Raw genomic sequence first — 20,929 nt, forward strand, 5'->3', positions numbered from 1 at the left:
TTTGGAATATTTCTATAATCTATGACATTTTAACTTTTTAATATCTCAATTAAACTAAGGCTATATTTTATTTGTATATACTGCCAGCTAATTGTAATTACTTTATAAAGTTTGATAAAACGTCGATATTTATAAGGACCTAAGTTAACCATACTAAGGGGATTAGGAGAGGGGTCTAAATATTTATTTATAACATCAGAAACATCTTAACAATCTTAATAATCTATGAGACAAAAATTGTGAATTTAATTAACCACGTAACCTTTAACATTTATAATACTGATATAATATTGTAATTCTAAGATTCGGAATATATTTTAAACTGTTTTAATTTAAATCTTGAGCTATTATTTTAATGTTTTGCTTCCCCGTCATCTGGCAACTGTATATCGTCCATGCTAACACTCCTGACCAACACCACTTGAGACTGTCCCATGTTTGAAGTAAATGTGGATCCGATTATCTTTTACCATAGTTTTTTTTTTATCTGCAATTTATTTTTTCTAACCTAATCTTATACTTTGTACGTTACAATTTCACCTGCAAGAGTACAAGATCATATCAACATTTACTTCTCCAACTTTTCCTGCAAACAATACCATCTTTAATCCGAAACGCGAACGATCTGACGTAAACACATCTAATGTCCGAACATGCCAATCAATTTTTATAACCTCAAAACATTACCATTCACTGTCAGAGTTTGTCAGAGTTTTCATAACAGTATTTATCAGTTGTATATTGTGGTAATAGTTCTGGTTAGTGTCGAGGCATGTTGGGAGTTAGGCGTGTCTAGTGTCGCTTGCGCCGGAGTTCAGCGGCGGACGTGGAAGCACTGGCACTAGGCGTGCGGGTGTCACGAGGTGCGCGCGCCCGCGCCGCTGGGCTCCGCCACCGCGGGCGACACCGGCCCGCGCACCGCCTCGATGTAGTCCTTTATTAATGTCGCGATCTGGTACGCCTGGTACAACAAATAATATGATAATGTCCGACTCGAAGGACCATATTGACATAAGCTTTGTTACATAAATTACTTTAGGAATGATTTGTACAAAAATGTCATGGCGGACTCTTAGTTTTTCCACAAAAGCTAAAGTAAGATGTAATTCAGTGTTGATACCTGGTCAGTGGAGAGCACGAGCTTGGCGTGCTTGCGGTCTGCGCGTGTGACGAGCAGCAGTGCGCGCGGTGCGGGGGACACGGCCAGCAGCTGCTCGTGGTCGTGCGACACCAGCGCGGAGCGGGAGCCGCGCCGCAGCAGCGTCAGCCCGCGCGCGTCCACCGCCAGCCACAGCGCACGCGGCCAGTTCGACGTGAACGATTGCTATACAAGAAATACACGTCAATAAAATGCCACTATGTGTGATAAGTTCACAGTACTATTATTCGATGCTTTATGTTAAATGAAGTATAGAATTGCATAGTACGGAAGTAGTACAGAGTAAAGCTACAATCGTACCATAACGTCGAATACGGTGGCTCGTGCGAGGGGCCAGGAGGCGGCGAGAGTGAGCGCGCGCTGCATGGCGGCGTGCGGGGGCGTGCCGCGCAGTGCGAGGTGGTGCAGGCGCAGCGCGGGCGCGGGCAGCGGGGTGGGCCGCGGGGGCAGCACGGCGCGCGCCGCCGCCAGGCACTCCTCACCGCCCTCGCCCGAGCACTCGCCGCTCACCACCTGCGCGTGCAGCGCCGCCACCATCACCTGCACAACGACACAACATGTACATCTGTCTTAATGTCTGCGTACTGTTGAACGTACCAAGTTCACAAGTTGGAAAAAAATTAGTGCAGATACGTTTTTATACATTCTTAATAGAAGCGATTAACTAATTCAGTGTCGTCGACTCGCTTGGCGACCATAATTATATCACAGTACCGACAGCTCGCCTAACGAGTCCGAGAGAGTCCAGTATAATGTATTCAATATACTAGGAGACATATCGTTTATAAAGTTAGTATGAAAGACAGACAACTCACGGCTTCATCTGTCTCAATGGGGAGGCGGTCGTGTCGGATGGCGTGCAGCAGCTGGTAGTACAACAGCTCCATCTCCGCCACGCACTCGGACTGTAGCGGTCGCTCGCCCAAGAAAAGACGCTTCTTGAACACCAACCTACATGTATTTTACATTAAATGTATAATACAACAACTTTGGAAAGAAATAATCGAACAATTCAGTTTTTATATAGCGTTATTTAGATCGCATAAAGCATTAAGTTATCTTACTAACATTATAAATGCGAAAGTTTAGATGGATGGATGTTTGTTTGAAGGTATCTCCGGAACGACTCAACGGATCTTGATGAAATTTAGCACAGATGTAAAACATAGTCAGGAAGAACACATAGGCTATTACGTTTTTTTTTAATTCCGCGCGGACGGAGTCGCAGGCGACAGCTAAGTAACACTATACAAATAAAACGGTGACAAATAACTTTTTTAGTTTGCTACAATGAAAATGAAAATCTTCATTGTTAACCAACTTCCTTAATTATCAGAATAAATACGAAATTATTGGTAACTTTTATTAAAGTGATTACTGTATTCGTTTCAAAATATCGTTGCCAGATAGTTATTTGTACAAATATCACGTTCTAAAATATTTGTTACTTGCATCGTGATATCTTTGTTGATTTGATATCATTCATATTCATACAAATGCAATCAGTATATGTAATAAATTAAATTACCCAATTACCATATACTAATGTAATAATTTTATTAAATAAAATAAACATATTATAGTTCATTCCACACATCCATTCCATAAACAACTCTTCTGTTTTTGTTCTTCTCTTTTGTTCTTATCTTATATAAATTATAATAAATCGCCTGATCTCATTTAACCTTGATTTGATTGGTCTGTTTTTTTTTGTTGTTGGCGTTGCATCGGCAGATATAATATCGCCTCTTTACGAGAACAATGTGATATTTTTAAACCATAACCATACAGCAGAGCAATTTTAAACATTTAAGATTTGATAAATTTTATATTGAACTGGGTTTTTTTAATTTTGTTTATTTTCAGAAAGCATATTAACTACTGCAACAATTTATCAACGCAAGGTTTAAAATTGCTCTCCTGTAAAGTTGTCGTTTAACAAATTATCACGTTGTTCTTGTAAAGAGGCGATATGTGTCATTTGATGGGTAAAGTAGTGTAATGTTAAAATTAGTGTTACCTGCAGGATGCGGCGGTGGCACCGGCCTTCTCCCAGCGTGCGAGTACGTCGCCGACGCGCTCGCTGCCCGCCAGCGCGCGCTCGCCTGTACCCGCCGGCGTAGAGTTCGCGCATACTTCATATAACGCGTAACCTATATTGAAAAATCAATGTTCTATTCCTTAACAATGTCTGTCAAGTACGTGTTGCCCTTTAACATTCTATGCACCCTGTGATTGTTTTGAAAATACTAGCTAAAGGGAAAATGAAACATACGCAAAAGCAATTTTAAGTGTGACGGTAAAAAAGATTGAGGCGGATAAAACTAAAGTTATCTTATAAATACAGACGAAGTTAAAGCCTTGACGTATATATTTACCGGTAGCGGCGTCGTTGAGTCCTATCTTTTCTCTAAGCATGGCGACGAGATGGTCCGCGGTGGCGGCTGGTCCAAACACGAGACCGTGCTGCTTCCCGTCCAGCAGCAGCACGCGAACGTGCATCGGTCGCCGTGCAGCTGCACACAGCAGCTCCTCACGAGATGGTGCACTGTTGCGTCTGCCCACTTGAGCTATGCTCAGTGCCACCTGACCGAAAATGTCTAGTGTTATTTTTTCGTAATTAAATATTGGGTTCAAATATTGCGACTATAATCTTTTTGCTCTGTCATGAAGTGGATTTATGTATTGACCAATCATATGATTGGAATGCCATGTGAGCAATGACTATGGAAATATGCCGGAGGTCTACAATGTTGGTAATATTTTCTATTAAGTATCACATAAAGTGAACAGTGAGAAAATAATATAGTCTTTGTCGTGTAAAATAAAACTTCATATTACAATTTTAAAACAAAACATTTTATTGAAATAAATGCAAAACAACTGTAAAAAAAAGCAGTAAGGATGGAAAAATTTAACAATATAATTGCAATTTTAACAGCACATTACGTTATAGTCCAAGTCAGTGCCTTTTTTGCGTTAAGAATTGTCTTACGTATACCACCTTTGTTAAATTACATAAGTAAATCCCTGTTTGAACAGGACCTGTCAGTCTTTTCATAATGCCGTGACATTTGGACAATACAGGACAAATGAAAAAAAATTACATTATAAAGAGTCTGTCGTTTTTTTTTAATTACCTAATTATTTAAATAAAAATCTTCTTTCGCATCTCAAATTTCCTATCGACAGAATTCTGTCTAGATAGCGATTGAGAAGTTAGTCCTCTATTTACATTATGGGTCGTTTTTAAAAAGTCTTTACTCTTTGTATTGTCGTTGGTAGAAGCTGCCATAGATTCACATTCGTTTTTAATCTGTGTTCTTTGGTGATTGCCGGTTATTAAACACCTGTATAGATGTTTGTGTATAAGTTTGGGTACGGAGTACAGTCTGCGTACCTGTTCTGCCCGGCGCGCGAATTTGCCCTCCTCGCCGGCGTGCAGCGCGGTGCCGCGGTACCGCAGATGGGCGAGTAATAGCCGGCGGAGTGGTTTCGCGGGGGGCAGTGCTGCGCCCACCGCCGCGCACAATAGCGCCCAGTGACGCGCTGATACGCGAGATGACGGCTCCGGGTGATCAGTCGTCTGAGCATAAGAAATACATCAATGTGTATGTATGGATGGATGGATGTTTGTTAGAAGGTTTCTCCAGAGAGGCTGTATGGATCTCGCTGAAATTTATAGATGAAGAAGATAGCATAGATGTAGAAGATAGTCTGGAAGAACACATAGACTCCTAATTAAATTTTTTTTTAATTTCCCGCGGAGGGAATCGCGGGCGACAGCTAGTTTTGGATAAATGGTGAGTGAAAAAAGAGTAGTCGCAAATTAGGTTTCGTTAATTTTTTAGACTTTAGCTTAGTAGTTATATTATCTATGTTGTTTAGTGGAACAGGGGTTTAAATGTGAATCATACCTGTTTGATGAGTTGCATGTAGAGCTCACACAGCAGCGTGTCCTTCTGCAGACAGCGCTGCAGCAATGCCTGTGCGAGGGCGACGCGGTCGTCGCTGTCCCCCCCCGCGCCGCCCTCAGCCGACCCGCTGCTGCTGCTGTTGGTGGTGCTGGCCAGGGACGTGGTGCTGCCCTCGTGGGTGTTCAGACCCGCGTGGCTCATTATATCCTACACAGATTTTATTAATTTAATATTACAAATTTAAATTTGTCGCTTTTCTTCGTTTTGGTCCCAACATTCAATTTTTGGTTTACTTCGTTGATAAGTACTACTTTTAATTAGATTGTATATGTTTTGATGTTTTGCGAAAAGAATATGGTAAGTTTGTATATGAAGGAAGGAGAGAGAGAGAGAGAGAGAGAGAGAGGGGGGGGGGAGAGAGAGAGAGGGAGAGGGAGAGAGAGGGAGAGAGAGAGGGAGAGAGAGAGTGTATAAGACCTTGAATATCTGCGTGGCGGCGACCTCCTCAGCCTCGTTGAGCTTGGTGAGGCTGTGAGGCAGCGCGCGAGCCCAGCTCCAGTAGGCGGCGGGGAAGCCCTTATAGCTCTCGCCCTGCGCCTCTGCCACGTCCAACCGCACCCGCTCCAGACGATGCTTGCTTAGTCTGAACACATATATACGTTAAATTGATAAATGTTGCATACTTAAAAAAAAAGTATTTGTTAAAAATATTTACAACGACTTAAGATTCTGTATATTTTGCCTAATTTTTTTTTTAAAGAAAAAACTCGCTCGGATATTCATAATTGGCGTATTAATACAACCTAATAAATCAGATATGGAAAAAGGGTATCAAAACTATTTCACAGCTTTATAAATTTGTGTATGTTTTGTGAAGGTGTTTTTAAACGATTTATATTTAAAGTTTGTTAAAGCTTGCAATAAACAATAATGCATACAATTTAGTAAAGAACATACCTGCGTAGTGTATTCCTAAGGAAGCCTCCAGCGGAGAGATCAGTAGGTCGGCGCAGTAGGCCGGAGTCTACGAGCGCGCGCCGAGCGTTGCGCAGTGCGGCGGCGAGACGCGCGCGCTCCCCCGCGGGGGCAGCTCTCCGCGCAGGCTCCTCCGCCAGACCATTGGCCAGCGGGGGACTGTACGCCGCCATCAGCCACGCAGCCTCTTGCTTTTGTGGTGACTCCAGGACTATGCATCTGAATATTACATTTCTTCATGTTTTAAATCGCTAGTTCTATCATAAGTGACTCTCAGTCAGTCAATCATAAGAATTTAAATTGTACATGTCGGATACAGGAGTGAAGGAAAAGCGAGAGTTCAAGGAACCGCGATATTTTTCTTGCTCATAGAAGTTTCTAACTCGGCATTCTCGCTTATTTATTTATTTATAAGGTTTACCGTCGGAACCGAACAACTACTCTCGTTTATAAAGGTTTATCGCTTATTTTATATAAATGTGGACTACATAAGACTATTCAACTAATTAAAGATTAAGCTGTCGATTTATTCGTTACGGAGTTTCACGGATAATTATTTGCTATATAATAAAAAAATATCTTAAGTAATATAAATAAAACATTTCTCATGGTTCAATAGTTATTATTGATTGTCTTCCCTCATAGAAAATAATGTAAACCAGTCGCCAGTTATCACCGAAGCAAAGACAAAATTTAAACCATTTGTCGTTTGTTGTACGGCAGCGCGTTGTTTGCTTGCAACTGTCCGTGTGCGGCAGCCCTTAAAGGTATCCTCAAGCAATCATGAGTAAGAAGGAATGTATACCTAAGTCCGTCGTGCTGGCCGTGGTGGGTGAGGCTGATGGTGAGGCCGCTGTCGACGGGGTCGAGCAGCAGCGCGGCGATGTTGTTGTACGGGTACTCGGCCAGCACCGCCTTGTCTGCCGGCCGCACCAGCACCACGCCCTCCGCCCCCACACCCAGCAACACATTCGGACCTGACAATGCGTATATTCTGTTCTCTTATCTGTTATCACATGCTACAAAATACAAAGAGAGAGGGAGAAAGAGAGGAAAAACGAGATGTGCTAAAGTCGCCGTAAACAGAAATCCAAAAGTTTTAGATGTTTTAGCGAGTGATTTATATTTTAATTTTATCATCTTAACATTTCAGAGTTGTCAAAGAATTGTTAAAAAGAACAATTAGTCAGATCGTAACTACTATATACCAAGGAAATCCTTTAGTCGTAGTAATATAGGTGCAATATTTCATTGTAATAACTAACCATGTGCCCAATATCCTTTATAAGTGACGGGGAAGAGCGTGACGCCGTAGAGCGGGTACTGCATCACGCAGGAGAGGTAGAGCGCCTTGGCGGTCAGCTCAGCGCGCCCAGCGCCGTATTGCCGGTGCGCTTGCGCCAAGATTGTTGCCTAAACAATTATATACCTACACTATTAGTATTTACAGCATATATTTTTGACCGGAAACTTCGGAGTGACATTTCAGAATTATATCCAATTTATTGAAGAATGACTGCCAAATTTTGCTTTATTCAGTGGTTTAAGAATAGTTTAAATACAGTTTGATACTGACCCACTGGTGTGCTGGCCGTGCGCGTGCGATGCGTTGTGGCAGGAACTGCTCTGGGTGAGCATAATATGCGCGGGTGTGTGGCGGCGCGGGACTCGGCGGCGGCTCGCCCAACGACACCTGTGCCTGCAGCCCCGCCAGCTGAAGAGCCACCTTCTCCGATACCGGGAACTCGTCCATCTATGTCAAGTTAATTTCAAATAATTGAGATAATTAATTAAATAATCCGGCTCGAAGGACCACTTTTTAGATATTAATGGCCGCTCTGAGTATGCTCTTTATTTTTTTAGGTATAAAATTATAGATGGTATACCTTAACGACGCTATGCACAGCCTGTGCGTACAACAGCGCCACCTCGACGGGATCGTGAGGCAACTCACGTCCGCCGCGGAATAGGCGCCGCTTAAACACGAACCGGTTGTCCGCTGAACCACCGCCTGGGCCTTGTTGCCTGACAAAGAAAAGTACGGTTTTAAGTGATTAGAAATAAAAATAAAACTTAATTGGATGTTAAAAGTATAATGAGCTTACATTTCCCATGCGGCGATGACGTCATACAGATAGTGTGTGGCTCGAACATGGTCTTCGCGAGATGCCCGCTGCTGGTAGACGGCCCAGCCGGCGCGAGAGTGCGGCGCCAGGCCCAGCTTGTCGGCGAGGCGCGCCGCAGCCGCCGCCGCAGTGTCCGCCGGGTGTACGTCAATTGCCTTAGTGCGTCCATCCAGGAAGAAGAAACGACACACTATAGTGCCGAGACGACGCATTGCCTGCATTCAAGAGTACACAAATGTCAACTATATTGAATACGGAGCTTGTATACGATTGCATATTTGCTCAATTGAACATTAATTAAGATTATCTGCTCACTGTTTAATAGAGAAAGATTTAATAGAGTATTTAATTTAGTAAACTTACAGCAATTTCAACAGTACTAGGCGGCAGTAGTCGTGGTGCTGCGCCCCTGCAGTTGTCGAGACACCACTGGGCGCAGTGTGCGGCGCGTGGAGCGTTGGGTGCGGCGCGGGCGCGTGCGCGGAGCCATGCGCAGTAGTACCGCGCGAGACCGCGGCTCGGCTGCCACGCCACTGCGCACAGACACAGCACCAGCCACACTCGCTCCGCCCACTCCTCCACAGGACACTCCGTTATCTATAAACGAAGAACCGATCGAAGTTAAATAAGCTTGTCGAATTTAATCAAAGTACCTATACTTTCAACAACCATGTCTTTTAAAAATAACTTACCTGTCGCACACATTGAATGAGTATTTCATCTCGTAATTCTTCCCTTTCTAAACCTTTCCCTATCACAGATTGTATAACTTGGGTCTCCTTGTCCGATGTTAATTCACCCCGCATGTAACGACATAAATCCTGCAAAAATTACATAATAAATAATTAATAAATTTTAGTAATATTCATACAATTTGGAAGCGAATTAAATAGTAAAAAAATAAAAATTAAATTAGTAACAGCGCCATCTATCGACTATAATAAATTTGATAATGTACCCTGAAGATGTTGACAGCTGCAGTAACGCTGTCAGGGTCATGCAGCTGTATGTGCGAGGTGGGGATGTTGTTGCCCTTGTGGTATGTGATCATCTCCTCCTTAGTCAACAGTTCCATCGACTTGCTCTTTCGTGTTAGGGTTGCCATTATTGTTCCTGTAATATGTGACACTTTTTAGTTGATTACTTGACGAAGTGACTATCATTTTGTACGAGTAATTATTATTGCCTTAGAAATATCATTAATTAGAGACGCACCTTCAGGAGAACGAGGATGATCGTTGAAGTAGAGCTTGGCGAAGTCTGCAAGGTCGTTGGCATCAGCAGGAGGCGTGGTCGGCGGCGCGCTGGAGGGCGGAGACGCCGCCTCCATCTGATGCAGGCGTCGCTCCACACGCTCTTTGCGACGTGCGTTGCGTTCAGTAGTCTGGAAACATTGTACAAAAATATTATAACTTCCACATAATTTTGATAATTTAAGCTTTCTATAACATAGTGTAATCAAATACTAACATTGGAGTCTCCATTCATCATTGGTGGTGGACTGGTGCAAGAGTCAGTCGGGAGGGCGGAGGCAGAGGTATTGTCCGGTGACGTCACAGCACTCGGCAGACCCGGTAAGATTTCGTCTATCTGTTCTTCGAGGATATCTTTGCTAGGAAAACTAGAACCAAGATATTGCAATAAACTATTATGGCAGAGAATAAACGGTTTTAAACAAATCTTGTTAATAAATCATTCCTTACCCGTTATTTTCTGGCGGCAATAATGGTGGCGGGGGCGGTGAAGCAGTGGGGGGTTCTCCAGGTGGGCGTGGTATGACAGCCTCGTATATAGGCTCCTTGCCATTCACTACAGACAGCTTGCCGTTCGGTATTATACCGTTTGTCAACTCTGGTGGGGTGGTATCTGTAAAAATAGTGATTAAGAATTTTAATGTTCCTACGTATACAATGTATTAAAAATGAATTATTTATTATTCAAATTATTACGAATAAACTTAATATGTAGCATAATTTTGAAAAAGAAACTTATAAGTTTTACCTTTGACGGCAGGTGGCGGTGGCGGCGGGCCCGCTGGCTCCGGTAACGTGCAGGTCGTTGGCGGGGAGGGGAACGCGGGGGAATCTTCCACTGGTGCCTCCATCGGAGGAGGGGTAGGTGGGAGGATAAGCGATGAAGACATCACGTCGCCGTTCGCCATCGGTGACGTACCATTTGTCAGCGATGACGTCATACCGTTCGTGAGAGACGACGTCATGCTCACTGGAGTCGCCGGCTGGAGAATGGACTGTAAGGGGAGAGAGGAAGGTGGCGGGGGCAGGATATCATCTGAATTCGCCCCATCAGGTTTCCTCTGCGCTTCAGTGTGAGATTTGCTGAGCTCATTCATTTCGGCCGCTAGCACGTGCTCCAGCTGTAAAATTGAGTATATGATTTTACGTTCCTATACGTAATGAATCTTATTATTAGGTCCTTACATATGAAATTGGCGTTTTTCGTACTGGCCACTTTAATCACGGATTTCTCCTCTTTGGTAAGGAATTCCAAATTCAAATTTGTACAGCTATAGACTCATGTATTTGTGGTTCGATGACCGTCATTCATTTGTTTTTTTCTTCTGTTTTTTTCTGTTTGCGTCACTCATTTTACAAAATGGAAAACTTAAAATATCGCATTATTTACGAGTACGAGTTCTGCCGTGGCACTAGTGCTGCGGAAACGACTCGAAGGGTGAATGATGTGTATGGCGGTCGTGTTACAAAAGAAAACACAGTTCGTTTTTGGTTCCAACGTTTTCGTTCTGGAAATTTCGATCTGCAGAACAAGCCCCGTGGACGGCCTGAGACTCAAGTTGATAATGAAGAGTTGAAGGCTATTGTGGAAGCGGATCCATCGCAAACCACGTCCGAGTTAGCTGCGGGCTGCGATGTTAGTGATAAAACTGTTTTAATTCACTTGAAGCAAATTGTAGTAGGGGAGCCCACGAGGCTAAATGGGGATTTACTCGAGCATCGTAGAGACCTATTGGGATGCAAAGCTTAGACGATAAGAAGAAAAAATGTTATATGATATATTCCTTTACATCGGTGGGGGAAGCGGCTATAGATTTTTAAAAATGTAAAAAAAAAAATATTTAATCTAGCGCGTCAGATTTTCTACGGGAGTGTTAAGTGCACCAAAAAAAGCTCTCATTCACTAATCTGACGATTTCGATGGGACGCAAACTCGCGGTCATTTTTATAACGTGCAAAAAAATTCGCCATTTTGAAATACTCAAGCGCGTCAGATTAAGATATATATTATGTTAATTAAGATATATATTATATATCTTTATGTTCTAAACGTACTGTGTCATAATCTGACGATTATCTAGAGGGATTCGCCTGATCAGACAAAAAAAATATTTGAAAAACGGTTCGGCCTTATACATGGGCCTCATGTTTTGTGGAGGTACTTAACCGGGTACAAAGTATCCCCCTGTATATTAATCTGCCGTGCTTTAGGAAATCCCGAAATCCCCGCTTGGGCTCCCCTACTATTGGGAAGATTAAAAAGCTTGAAAGGTGGGTACCTCACGAATTGACCGAAGCAAACCGGCAAACGCGCGTCGACTGTTGCGTTACATTACTAAACCGGCACAATAATGAAGGTATTTTAAACCGAATCATTGCCTGTGATGAAAAATGGGTTCTTTACGATAATCGGAAGCGCTCAGCGCAATGGTTGGATCCTGGCCAGCCAGCCAAATCCTGCCCCAAGCGAAAATTAACCCCAAAAAAGTTACTTGTAAGCGTTTGGTGGACTAGTGCCGGTATTGTTCATTACAGTTTTCTCAAATCTGGCCAGACTATTACGGCTGATGTCTATTGTCAGCAATTGCAAACCATGATGGAAAAGCTAGCGGCTAAACAACCTAGGCTGGTCAATCGCTCCACGCCACTGCTGCTTCACGACAACGCTAGACCACACACTGCGCAACAGACGGCTACTAAATTAGAAGAGCTTCAATTGGAAAGTCTAAGACATCCTCCGTACTCCCCGGACCTTGCTCCAACAGATTACCATTTTTTTCGAAATTTGGATAACTTCTTGCAAGGGAAAAAATTCAACTCCGATGGGGCAGTCCAAATAGCCTTCAAAGATTTTATTGATTCCCGTCCGACTGGTTTTTTTAGTAAAGGGATCAAGGAACTACCTATGAGATGGCAAAAGTACATAGAAAATAATGGTTCATACTTTGATTAATTAAATATATTATATTAAAAAATATTCGACTTTTTGTTCCTCCCATACAAAACGCCAATTTCATATGTAAGGACCTAATATTATCACTATAAAGTTCAAATTGGCGCACCTCTTGATGTAAGTCATCGGCGAGCCTTTCCATAGAGTCCCCGATCTCTGCTATGGTTGGCTGGTGCGCGGGCTGTCCGTCTGGTGCGCCGCGTTGTGCGGGCACATCCGCCAGGAAGTCGAACAAGTTGTCCAGGTTGACGGACTCCGCGCGCCCGTTGGGACACGACAGCCCCCGCAGCTGGTCCGCCATTGTTTCCAACTCCGCACGCTCCATGTTCACTTTCTCTGCAAGGCTATGAAAGGAAATATTTCAAATTATGTGTGGCATTTAACTGATGTTCGTAATACAACCGACAATTAAGGGGGAAAAATTAAATTGTCTAAAAAATATTTTACTAAATGATAACTCTATTTAATGACTTCTGATGTCGAATATTTTTTGCGGTGTAATGGTACATAAAAAAAGTGATTTACGTTGTAATACGCGATTTAAAATCCAGAAAAGAAATCTTCAAAGGACAATGGCATCGTCCATAAGATCTAAGCTAAAGAGAGGCACAACTAGATAGAGATTGCTGGTAACCTGTTCCTTTCCTCCCTAAGCTTCATCTGATCATTAACACGTCTCATCTCTCGCAGTGCGGCGGCGACCTCTCGTGCGAATGCTCCGCGCAGATGTCGCTGCAGAGTGAGCGCCGCACGCCGCAGCCGCAGGAATGCCGCACGCTCCTTCCACCCGCGCCACGCCGCCTGCAGCACCACCGCTGCGTTGCGGCGCTGCACGAAGCTGCGCCGTTGTACACTGCCCTTGTACCACTGCAAATAAACCATTTACCTAATTAACACAACTTGTATTACTAGTGAAAGTATTTCAAACGAAAAAATTACTTTATAGTAGGAATTTTAAGTTACAACATAAGGCAAAAAAAAAACTATAATTTTTATGTAAAGTCAAAAAACGATTCCTACTATATCTTCTATATATCTATATATATAAAAGAAAGTCGTGTTAGTTACACCATTTATAACTCAAGAACGGCTGGATCGGTTTGACTGAAAATTGGTGGGCAGGTAGCTTAGAACCAGGAAACGGACATAGGATAATTTTTACCCCGTTTTCTATTTTTTATTCCGCGCGGACGAAGTCGCGGGAAAAAGCTAGTACTCGTATAAAAGAAAGTCGTGTTAGTTACACTTTTTTTATAACTCAAGAACGGCTGAATCGATTTGACTGAAAATTGGTGGGCAGGTAGCTTAGAACCAGGAAACGGACATAGGATAATTTTTACCCCGTTTTCTATTTTTTTATTCCGCGCGGACGGAGTCGCGGGTAAAAGCTAGTCTATATATAAAAAGAAATGTTCCTCATATTTCTTATGTAATTGTAAAGTGGTACATAAAAACTATAGGTAACCTTCTGTATACGTAGTGCGGAGGCCTGTAACAGCGCCGTCCTCTTGGCCTCTAGCGGGGAGTGTACAGAGCTGCGCATGAATATCTTCGTGTGCCCGATCTGCCAGTCGTTAGCCGGCGCATTCACCAATGATGTTATTGATCTGGAAAGTAAGCTTTTATTTACTGGTAGTAGTTGGTAAGTGAGCTCATTAGCGTCACTACTGTCATTTCATACTAAAGGGCTTCCTTAGCGACCTTTTATAACGGAGCTCGGGAGTAAACTGTCATCGCAATGAAAAAAAAAGACACACTAGTACACTTTTCAAATATCTTGACGGGCCAAGGTTCCACAGTGTTGACCCCCTGTATACCTAAAATTGTGTTGTCCGCAGTGACTCGCACGAACTTAAGAGCCGCCATGATATGTGAAAAGAATTATACAAGGTCAGGTAGAGGTAGGTGTATACTAACGCGATGTGTGGCTCGGTGGGGCGAGGATGCGGTAGCAGACAGCGGTAGCGCGCACGGAAGAGGGGTGCGGGGAGGTGCACGGGGTAGCCGTCTCTGCGTATGCGCACGATCTCGTTCATGCCGAGGTAGCGCAGCTGCTCCAGCACCAGCTGCGAGCTGTACTTGCCCGCCTCCTTGTTCTCGTTAGGCTTTATACAGCGCACGTACCTGATGAACAACGTTTACGTCACACATCTTAACATGGTATGGTCCAATTCAATGGAAATGAAAAACTATGTCTACACACTAGCTTTTATCCCCGACTCCGTCCCAGTGGAATTAAAAAAAACTCAATTAGAAGCCTATGTGTTCTTTCAGACTATGGTCTACATCTGTGCAAAATTTCAGGGAGATGCTTTGAACTGTTCTGTAGATACCTTCTAACAAACATTCATGCATCCATCCATTCAAACTTTCGCATTTATAATTTTAGTAAGATTCCACTAGCTTACAATGTCAATTGTTTAATTGATAATACCTAACTTACCAAACATCAGTAGCTTGTAGCATATCGACCAAAGACTGCAATTGTGCGCGAAATGTATCTACGACTGTTGGCCGACCTTTAGATGTGCCTCGTTGTGTGGTACTTGTCGCACCCGGACTTGAAAGGGATAAGTCCTAAAAACAAATTAATTCTCAATAACATGTCTACATATTGTGATTGTTTAAGATAAGAGCATCACGAATCCGGCTCGAAGGATCAAGAAAAAAACTAACATGTCCTGGAGGTGCTAAATCCTGAGCATAATCCGCTAATTCCCTAACAAAAGGATTAGCGGATCGACTCAGATGGTCAATAAAGGCGTCTTGTTGAGTATCCCTGTTCTTGTCAACAAATCCGTGGACACTGTAAGTCACTGTGCCTGCGTAATGTTGCACTCCGAATTCCTCTTCCCATTTCCTGCGAGAGCCTTTGACGAAACTTTGATGGTCGCCGAATTCGCATTGAATATTTGTCAAGTATGCGCCGTCAGAACCCTGGAAATAATAATAATAATGTTAGATAAAAAAATTAAAGTCTCAAAAGAGACATAACGAGAGAGAAAGAGAGGGGGATAGATAGAATGGATGTGAGGAGAAAGGGACAGTGTTACCTTTGGCATGTGACATTGTTCACTCAATAACTTTAATAAACTTCTAGGTGGTTTCTCCAACAATTCTAGACAGGCCGCATTGTCCGTGAATTGTATTTGATTATAAATGATACCTTCTTGACGATACTGAAAAAGTAAAACACAGAATAAATAGTCTAAACACATAATAATAATGACGTTTTTTAATGAAAAAAGCGACAATTGTCTAATTTTTGTTCTTATAAATATAAAAAATTACTTACAATTTCTTGTTCCAAAGCGAATACATAGTTATTAAAGAACATATGCAGCTTCTCATTAGCGTAGTTGATGCAGAGTTGTTCCAGAGAGTTGGTGGCGAAGTTTTCAAAGCCGAAGATGTCGAGAACGCCGAGCGCGCGCGTCATCTCGCGGCCCGGCGCCGAGCAACTGTTCACGTGACGTACGAGCCATGCGAACGTACGAGCGTACAGCGCACGCGCCATTGCATGGCGGTTCTCGCGCGCCTGGACATAAAACGTTTAATCATTAGCTTATTAATTAATAAATTATACCTATAATATGTTTAGAAATGTTATATTTAAACTATAGTTCACTAAATTGAGTGTTAGTTTAGGTTTATTGTTATAATACTTATATGAAACATATCGTTTATCTCTTTTATGAAAACAAACACTTGTTTTAGACTTATACTGTTTCGTAACTAAAACACGATTAGATACATAAATTGATATTTTTTCACAAAAATTTAAAGTACTTTGGCTTGAATATTTATGCCTAATCTACCGTATTAGTTTATGGTACAAATATTTATTGGTTGATTATTATAGCTGTGGCTGACCTCAGGTAGTCTGAGTGGTATGTCTGTGACGTTTCCGCGCACGTTGATCTGACGCTCGAGCAGTACGCGGCGCGCAGTGGGCGGCGCCAGGCCCAGCAGCCACGCCGCCGCCTCCACCGCCTCCGTGTCCTCACCGCAGAGGGCGCTCCGCTCTCCATCCACGTCCTAACGATGACAAATATATTATACTAGCTGTCGCCCGCGACTCCGTCCGCGCGCAGTTAAAAAAAACTTAATAGGGGTATGAAAAATAGGTGTTGGCCGATTCTCAGACCTACTGAATATGCTCACAAAATTTCATGAGAATCGGTCAAGCCGTTTCGGAGGAGTACGGGAACGAAAACTGTGACACGATAATTTTATATATTAGATTAAATCAAAATTTTGGTCCTTCAAGCAAGATGGTTTCATATATGCATTTATTCAATAGTAATTGCTTTGCGTATGAAACTGTAGGAAAGAAATTCTGTGGGCAATGTGTGATATAGTACTTCTTACTTGGAACTGTATGTTCCCAAGCCATAGTATAGCTGCGAGCACTTTGAAGAGACCCTCGCACATGTGTGGTGGCACTTGGAGCACGGTGAGCGCCAGCTGCAGCGCTTCTAGCTTGCCCTCACCCCCGCGCCCCTTGTGCGCCTCCACGTCGTCCATACGCAAGTACTTGTACTGGATGTCGTCACGCAGCCGAAGAGAGGAACGGAGTTCTGCATTGTGCTGTTAAAAATAATTACTAGTAATATTTTGATTGATTTCGATCCGATAAAGATATTGTTACTTAATAGATCTCATAGGAAATTTTACTGAGTTGTTTTACCACCTGTCTTCTTTTGGGTGGAAAAACAATTTGATTAAAATCTTGTCTATATTACTCCTTGAAATAAGAGCTTTTTATTTATTTATTTAGACTTAGAAGAAAGTTTAATAAGCGGTTTAATTGTTAGACAAAGATACCTATCAATCGACGTCAATCTCTCTAGCTAACTCGTAGTAAAACAATCTAGCAATTTAAAAGTAATTAAGAGTTGCGTGGAAGCTGGCTACTAACCTTAATCTATTCGTTCACGCCCACTACTAACGTTATACTCTAACGATATTTGTAAGGTGAATTGAAGCAATATATTTAACATTTGACAAGGCAATTTGAAACAGTTTTTTTTATACTTTTTGTTTCAAAAGTTCAGGCAACTTTTAAAGTACCATTTTTCAGCCAAATTTAATAATTAAACTTTCCACCCAAAAGTCATTGTTTTTATATGTTACGCTTGTATACGTACTTTAGCGCCCTCTAGCAGCTGATAGAAGACGTGATAGTTGGTCTCGCGAGGTGCGGGGCCGGTGATACGCGCGCGCTCCAAAAGAAAGTCGCGCAGCACAGCGCCGCGGATTCCACCGCGGTGATCCAAACGCACCTCCACAAACTTGCCGAAACGTGATGAGTTGTCGTTACGGACTGTCTTAGCGTTGCCTAGGAAAGAGGAATATGATTTATGTGTGGATAATAATACAAAAACCTAGATAGTACCATGAATGAGAAATATCGAGTCATTTGTTAACGAAGATTATTGCTATCGCTGTTTTTTCAATAAGATTGAGAGGCATGGCAATGTTGTTCTATAATAAGTGGACACTCACAGTAAGAGTGCCCTTACCGAATGCCTCTAGTACAGTGTTGGCCTCCAGGATCTGCTGCTCTGCCCAGGTGGCCTGGCCGCCTGCCGCGCAAAGATACTGCAGGATTAGCTTAGTAGTCTCCGTCTTGCCGGCCCCGCTCTCGCCGGATATCACCACTGACTGATTCTTTTCTCCGTTCTAGAAGATAAAAAATTATGACACATATTATTTAAGGTGTTCCTAAACATCGCTAGTGCTTTTAAAGGTAAAAATGAATGGTGTGATTGTTTCATTTCTAGCTAAGAAGCTATATTTTTGTTTCAAAACATCAACTGTATTTAAAACTAGCGGTCGCCCGCGTCTTCGTCAGCGCGGTATTAAATAACTTTTATAAAATCTCAATCGAATTGCATCGCTTTATAAGGGACTTTTTCTGATTTTCTTTAATTTGAACTCAAATTAAAAGTTATACTTTATTTACCTGTAGCGAGCTGTAGGCGGACTCGGCGAGTGCGAACACGTGCGGCGGCATGCTGCCGAAAGCTTTTCCGCGGTAGTTTTGCATGTCCTCCTGTCAATATCGCATTATTTATAAATACAGATATATTTTTATACCATTGAAAAAAAATATTGCAAATTTTTTCAGTGCTAATGTATATGGATTCTGGTTAAACTACTGAACATTCTTAGAAAGATTTCTTTTTATTTATTTAAATTAAATAGTCATGATTTTAGTATTAAGCTAGAGCTAATAAGTTTTAACGAAAAGGTTTGAATCATCGTTCCTTGTGCGTACTGCAAAGTATTGGCACAAGTTGTCGGCGTCGATTTTTCCGTCCAAGTACGACGTGGCCTTCAAGAGTAGAGTGAATAGGCATTTACAAAGCTAGCGCGTACCATCTTTAGACAACATCATCACTTCATCAGGTGGGATCGTGGTCAAGCGATAGCTTATTCAATATAGAAAAAAAATTATGATTGAAGTAACAACATGAACTGCCTTAGTTTACAAGTGTCTAATAATATAGTTCTTTTGTTAGCGTTTAGACAATTATTTTCTGTAAAAATATGTATTTATAATTTCATTTAAATTCTATGTATTTGCAAAATGTAACCCAACACTAGCAGATTTCACTCACCATTGTGTAACATCCCAGCTCCTTATATGGATTCACCGCGACCAGGATCGAGCCCGTGTATGTCTGATTGTTAGGTCACGGAATATCATTCATAAAAAATGACAATAACTTATCTAGAATTAAATACAATATATCATATCTTAACCCCAATATGAAACTTTAATTACTACTAGAGATTTATAGTTTCGTATTAATTATACCCTACAAATTTGGGTAGGTTTATAAACCTAACCAAATTACATGTCTCAACATATATAAATCGAAAACTACATAAGTTTTAAGTACACAGTTATACTTTTCCTATCCATGATCTAGGACTGGAAGATCTAGTCACTAGTCTATACCATCTATCTATAAAAGTATCACTTCAATCCTTAAAATGCCGAGAGTTTCATAATTTTCATGAATTAAGTTATATTTGTAAAGGATACATATACGAGGTCGTGCACGTATCTCCGCCTGAGGTTGTCATTGATAGCGGCCTCTGTGATCTCCGGCATCATGGTCATATCGGGTACGCCGGGACCCGCCTCCTCCTCGCGCTCCTCCATTGCGACTGAAAATAAGTAATTTGAAAATTATAAAACATAAAGTGGATTGCTCATGGTTTAAAATAACGTTGAACTTCGACATGAATTTCCTATATTCCTTTTTGACGTAATTCTAATAAAAATATAAATTCTAAATCTAATTTATGATATTAGAACCCTGAATTGTCATTACAGGTCTCGATTTACAAAATGGAATAAAAATATCGCTTATGTTCATCAAAAGATGTAAAAAAAAATATCGTTATGTTTATCTTCATAATAAGATAAAATCGTGCGTCAATAAAAGGGATTCCTCCCCCACTGCTCTGATGTCAGCTATAGTTCAATTCGAGAGGGTTGGCGGGGTGTATGCTAAAGTCATACGACTAATGTCGAACAGGTCACCGATTCGAGTTCAGTAAACTATTTATTTGTAGTGTAATAAAAATGTGGGCTAGACTACGTCTTTTTTTAAACGCCACTGTCATTTGAAATGACTAATACCAACTTTATTACACACGTATTTAGCTAACAATCACTTAAACTATAATTCATCTAGAATTTTAATGTCGGCGAAAGATTAAAGCAGGCCATAGCCGTACCGCCAAATTATGTTGAAATGTCTAGTTATTTTCGAATTTTAGAAAGTGATAAATATATATTGCAATTATTATCGATTGATTTCAGAATAGTTCCCCTATGTGTATCAATGGGCATTTATCTCAACTCACAACCCTGGGGTATATTCACGATGAATCCATTCGGCTCGATTGACTGCCAGCTGTTTTCATTAGGCCCGATGTGTCCCGTTGAATAGAAATAGAACAAACTTCTGATACTATTGTGAACATCAATTTTCATGATGTGTACTTTATTTCTATGAAGAGATTTAACGTTGTGTGTACTAAAAATGTACGTTTTAATGTACTGAAGTAAAGCTTACAGAATGTTTAATGGTACACATTAAAGAGGTTATATATGTTTCAATCGATTTTAAATACTATTGACCTACATAAAAAAAGTTGTTTTTTTCAATAAACTTTTCCTTGTAGCAGTAAACTAATTTGTATTTTATATACTTCCCATACAAAAGTTCCATGCAATGGTATTTTAGTTTCACACAGAGACCTAATTTGTATAGACTTGCAATTTAGTGCCTGAATTAGGTATTCATTGGCAACAAGGGGGTTGCGACAACGCCTCACTTAATCTCCATTAAGCGGATCCGATCCGATAGGATTACCTCGTGTCGTTTGTTCATCACTGTCAATGGATGTTCCAAAGTAAAACGTCGTTGATATACACATATTATACTCGTATAGTGAAATCGAAAGAATCGAGAATATTCAGTAATTGTAAACGATACAGTATTGTTATATAGCATTCAGTT

The 20,929-nt window shown here is 41.5% G+C and overlaps 1 protein-coding gene across 1 annotated transcript; it reads right to left on the reverse strand.

The window, feature by feature from the left end:
- Nucleotides 1–300: 300 nt before the first annotated feature.
- LOC106712040 (myosin-I heavy chain) lies at nt 301–19,561 on the reverse strand. The gene is made up of 37 exons (XM_045681777.1): nt 19,441–19,561; nt 19,010–19,072; nt 18,352–18,441; nt 17,909–18,068; nt 17,534–17,724; nt 16,755–16,973; nt 16,257–16,421; nt 15,679–15,921; nt 15,437–15,562; nt 15,060–15,320; nt 14,827–14,960; nt 14,301–14,507; nt 13,849–13,990; nt 13,018–13,250; nt 12,493–12,727; nt 10,179–10,551; nt 9,881–10,043; nt 9,648–9,798; nt 9,393–9,561; nt 9,136–9,290; nt 8,870–8,998; nt 8,541–8,774; nt 8,157–8,392; nt 7,938–8,076; nt 7,628–7,804; nt 7,317–7,464; nt 6,857–7,028; nt 6,034–6,270; nt 5,554–5,719; nt 5,077–5,283; nt 4,560–4,745; nt 3,538–3,745; nt 3,180–3,312; nt 1,975–2,110; nt 1,460–1,699; nt 1,121–1,324; nt 301–961 (listed from the first exon to the last, which is right to left on the reverse strand). Exons 1-37 carry the CDS (start codon nt 19,558–19,560, stop codon nt 857–859), a joined length of 6,657 nt encoding a protein of 2,218 aa, XP_045537733.1. The 5' UTR covers nt 19,561; the 3' UTR covers nt 301–856.
- Nucleotides 19,562–20,929: the final 1,368 nt, after the last annotated feature.

The sequence above is a fragment of the Papilio machaon genome, chromosome 17 (genome assembly GCF_912999745.1).
Source record: "Papilio machaon chromosome 17, ilPapMach1.1, whole genome shotgun sequence".
Classification (NCBI taxonomy): Eukaryota; Metazoa; Arthropoda; class Insecta; order Lepidoptera; family Papilionidae; genus Papilio; species Papilio machaon.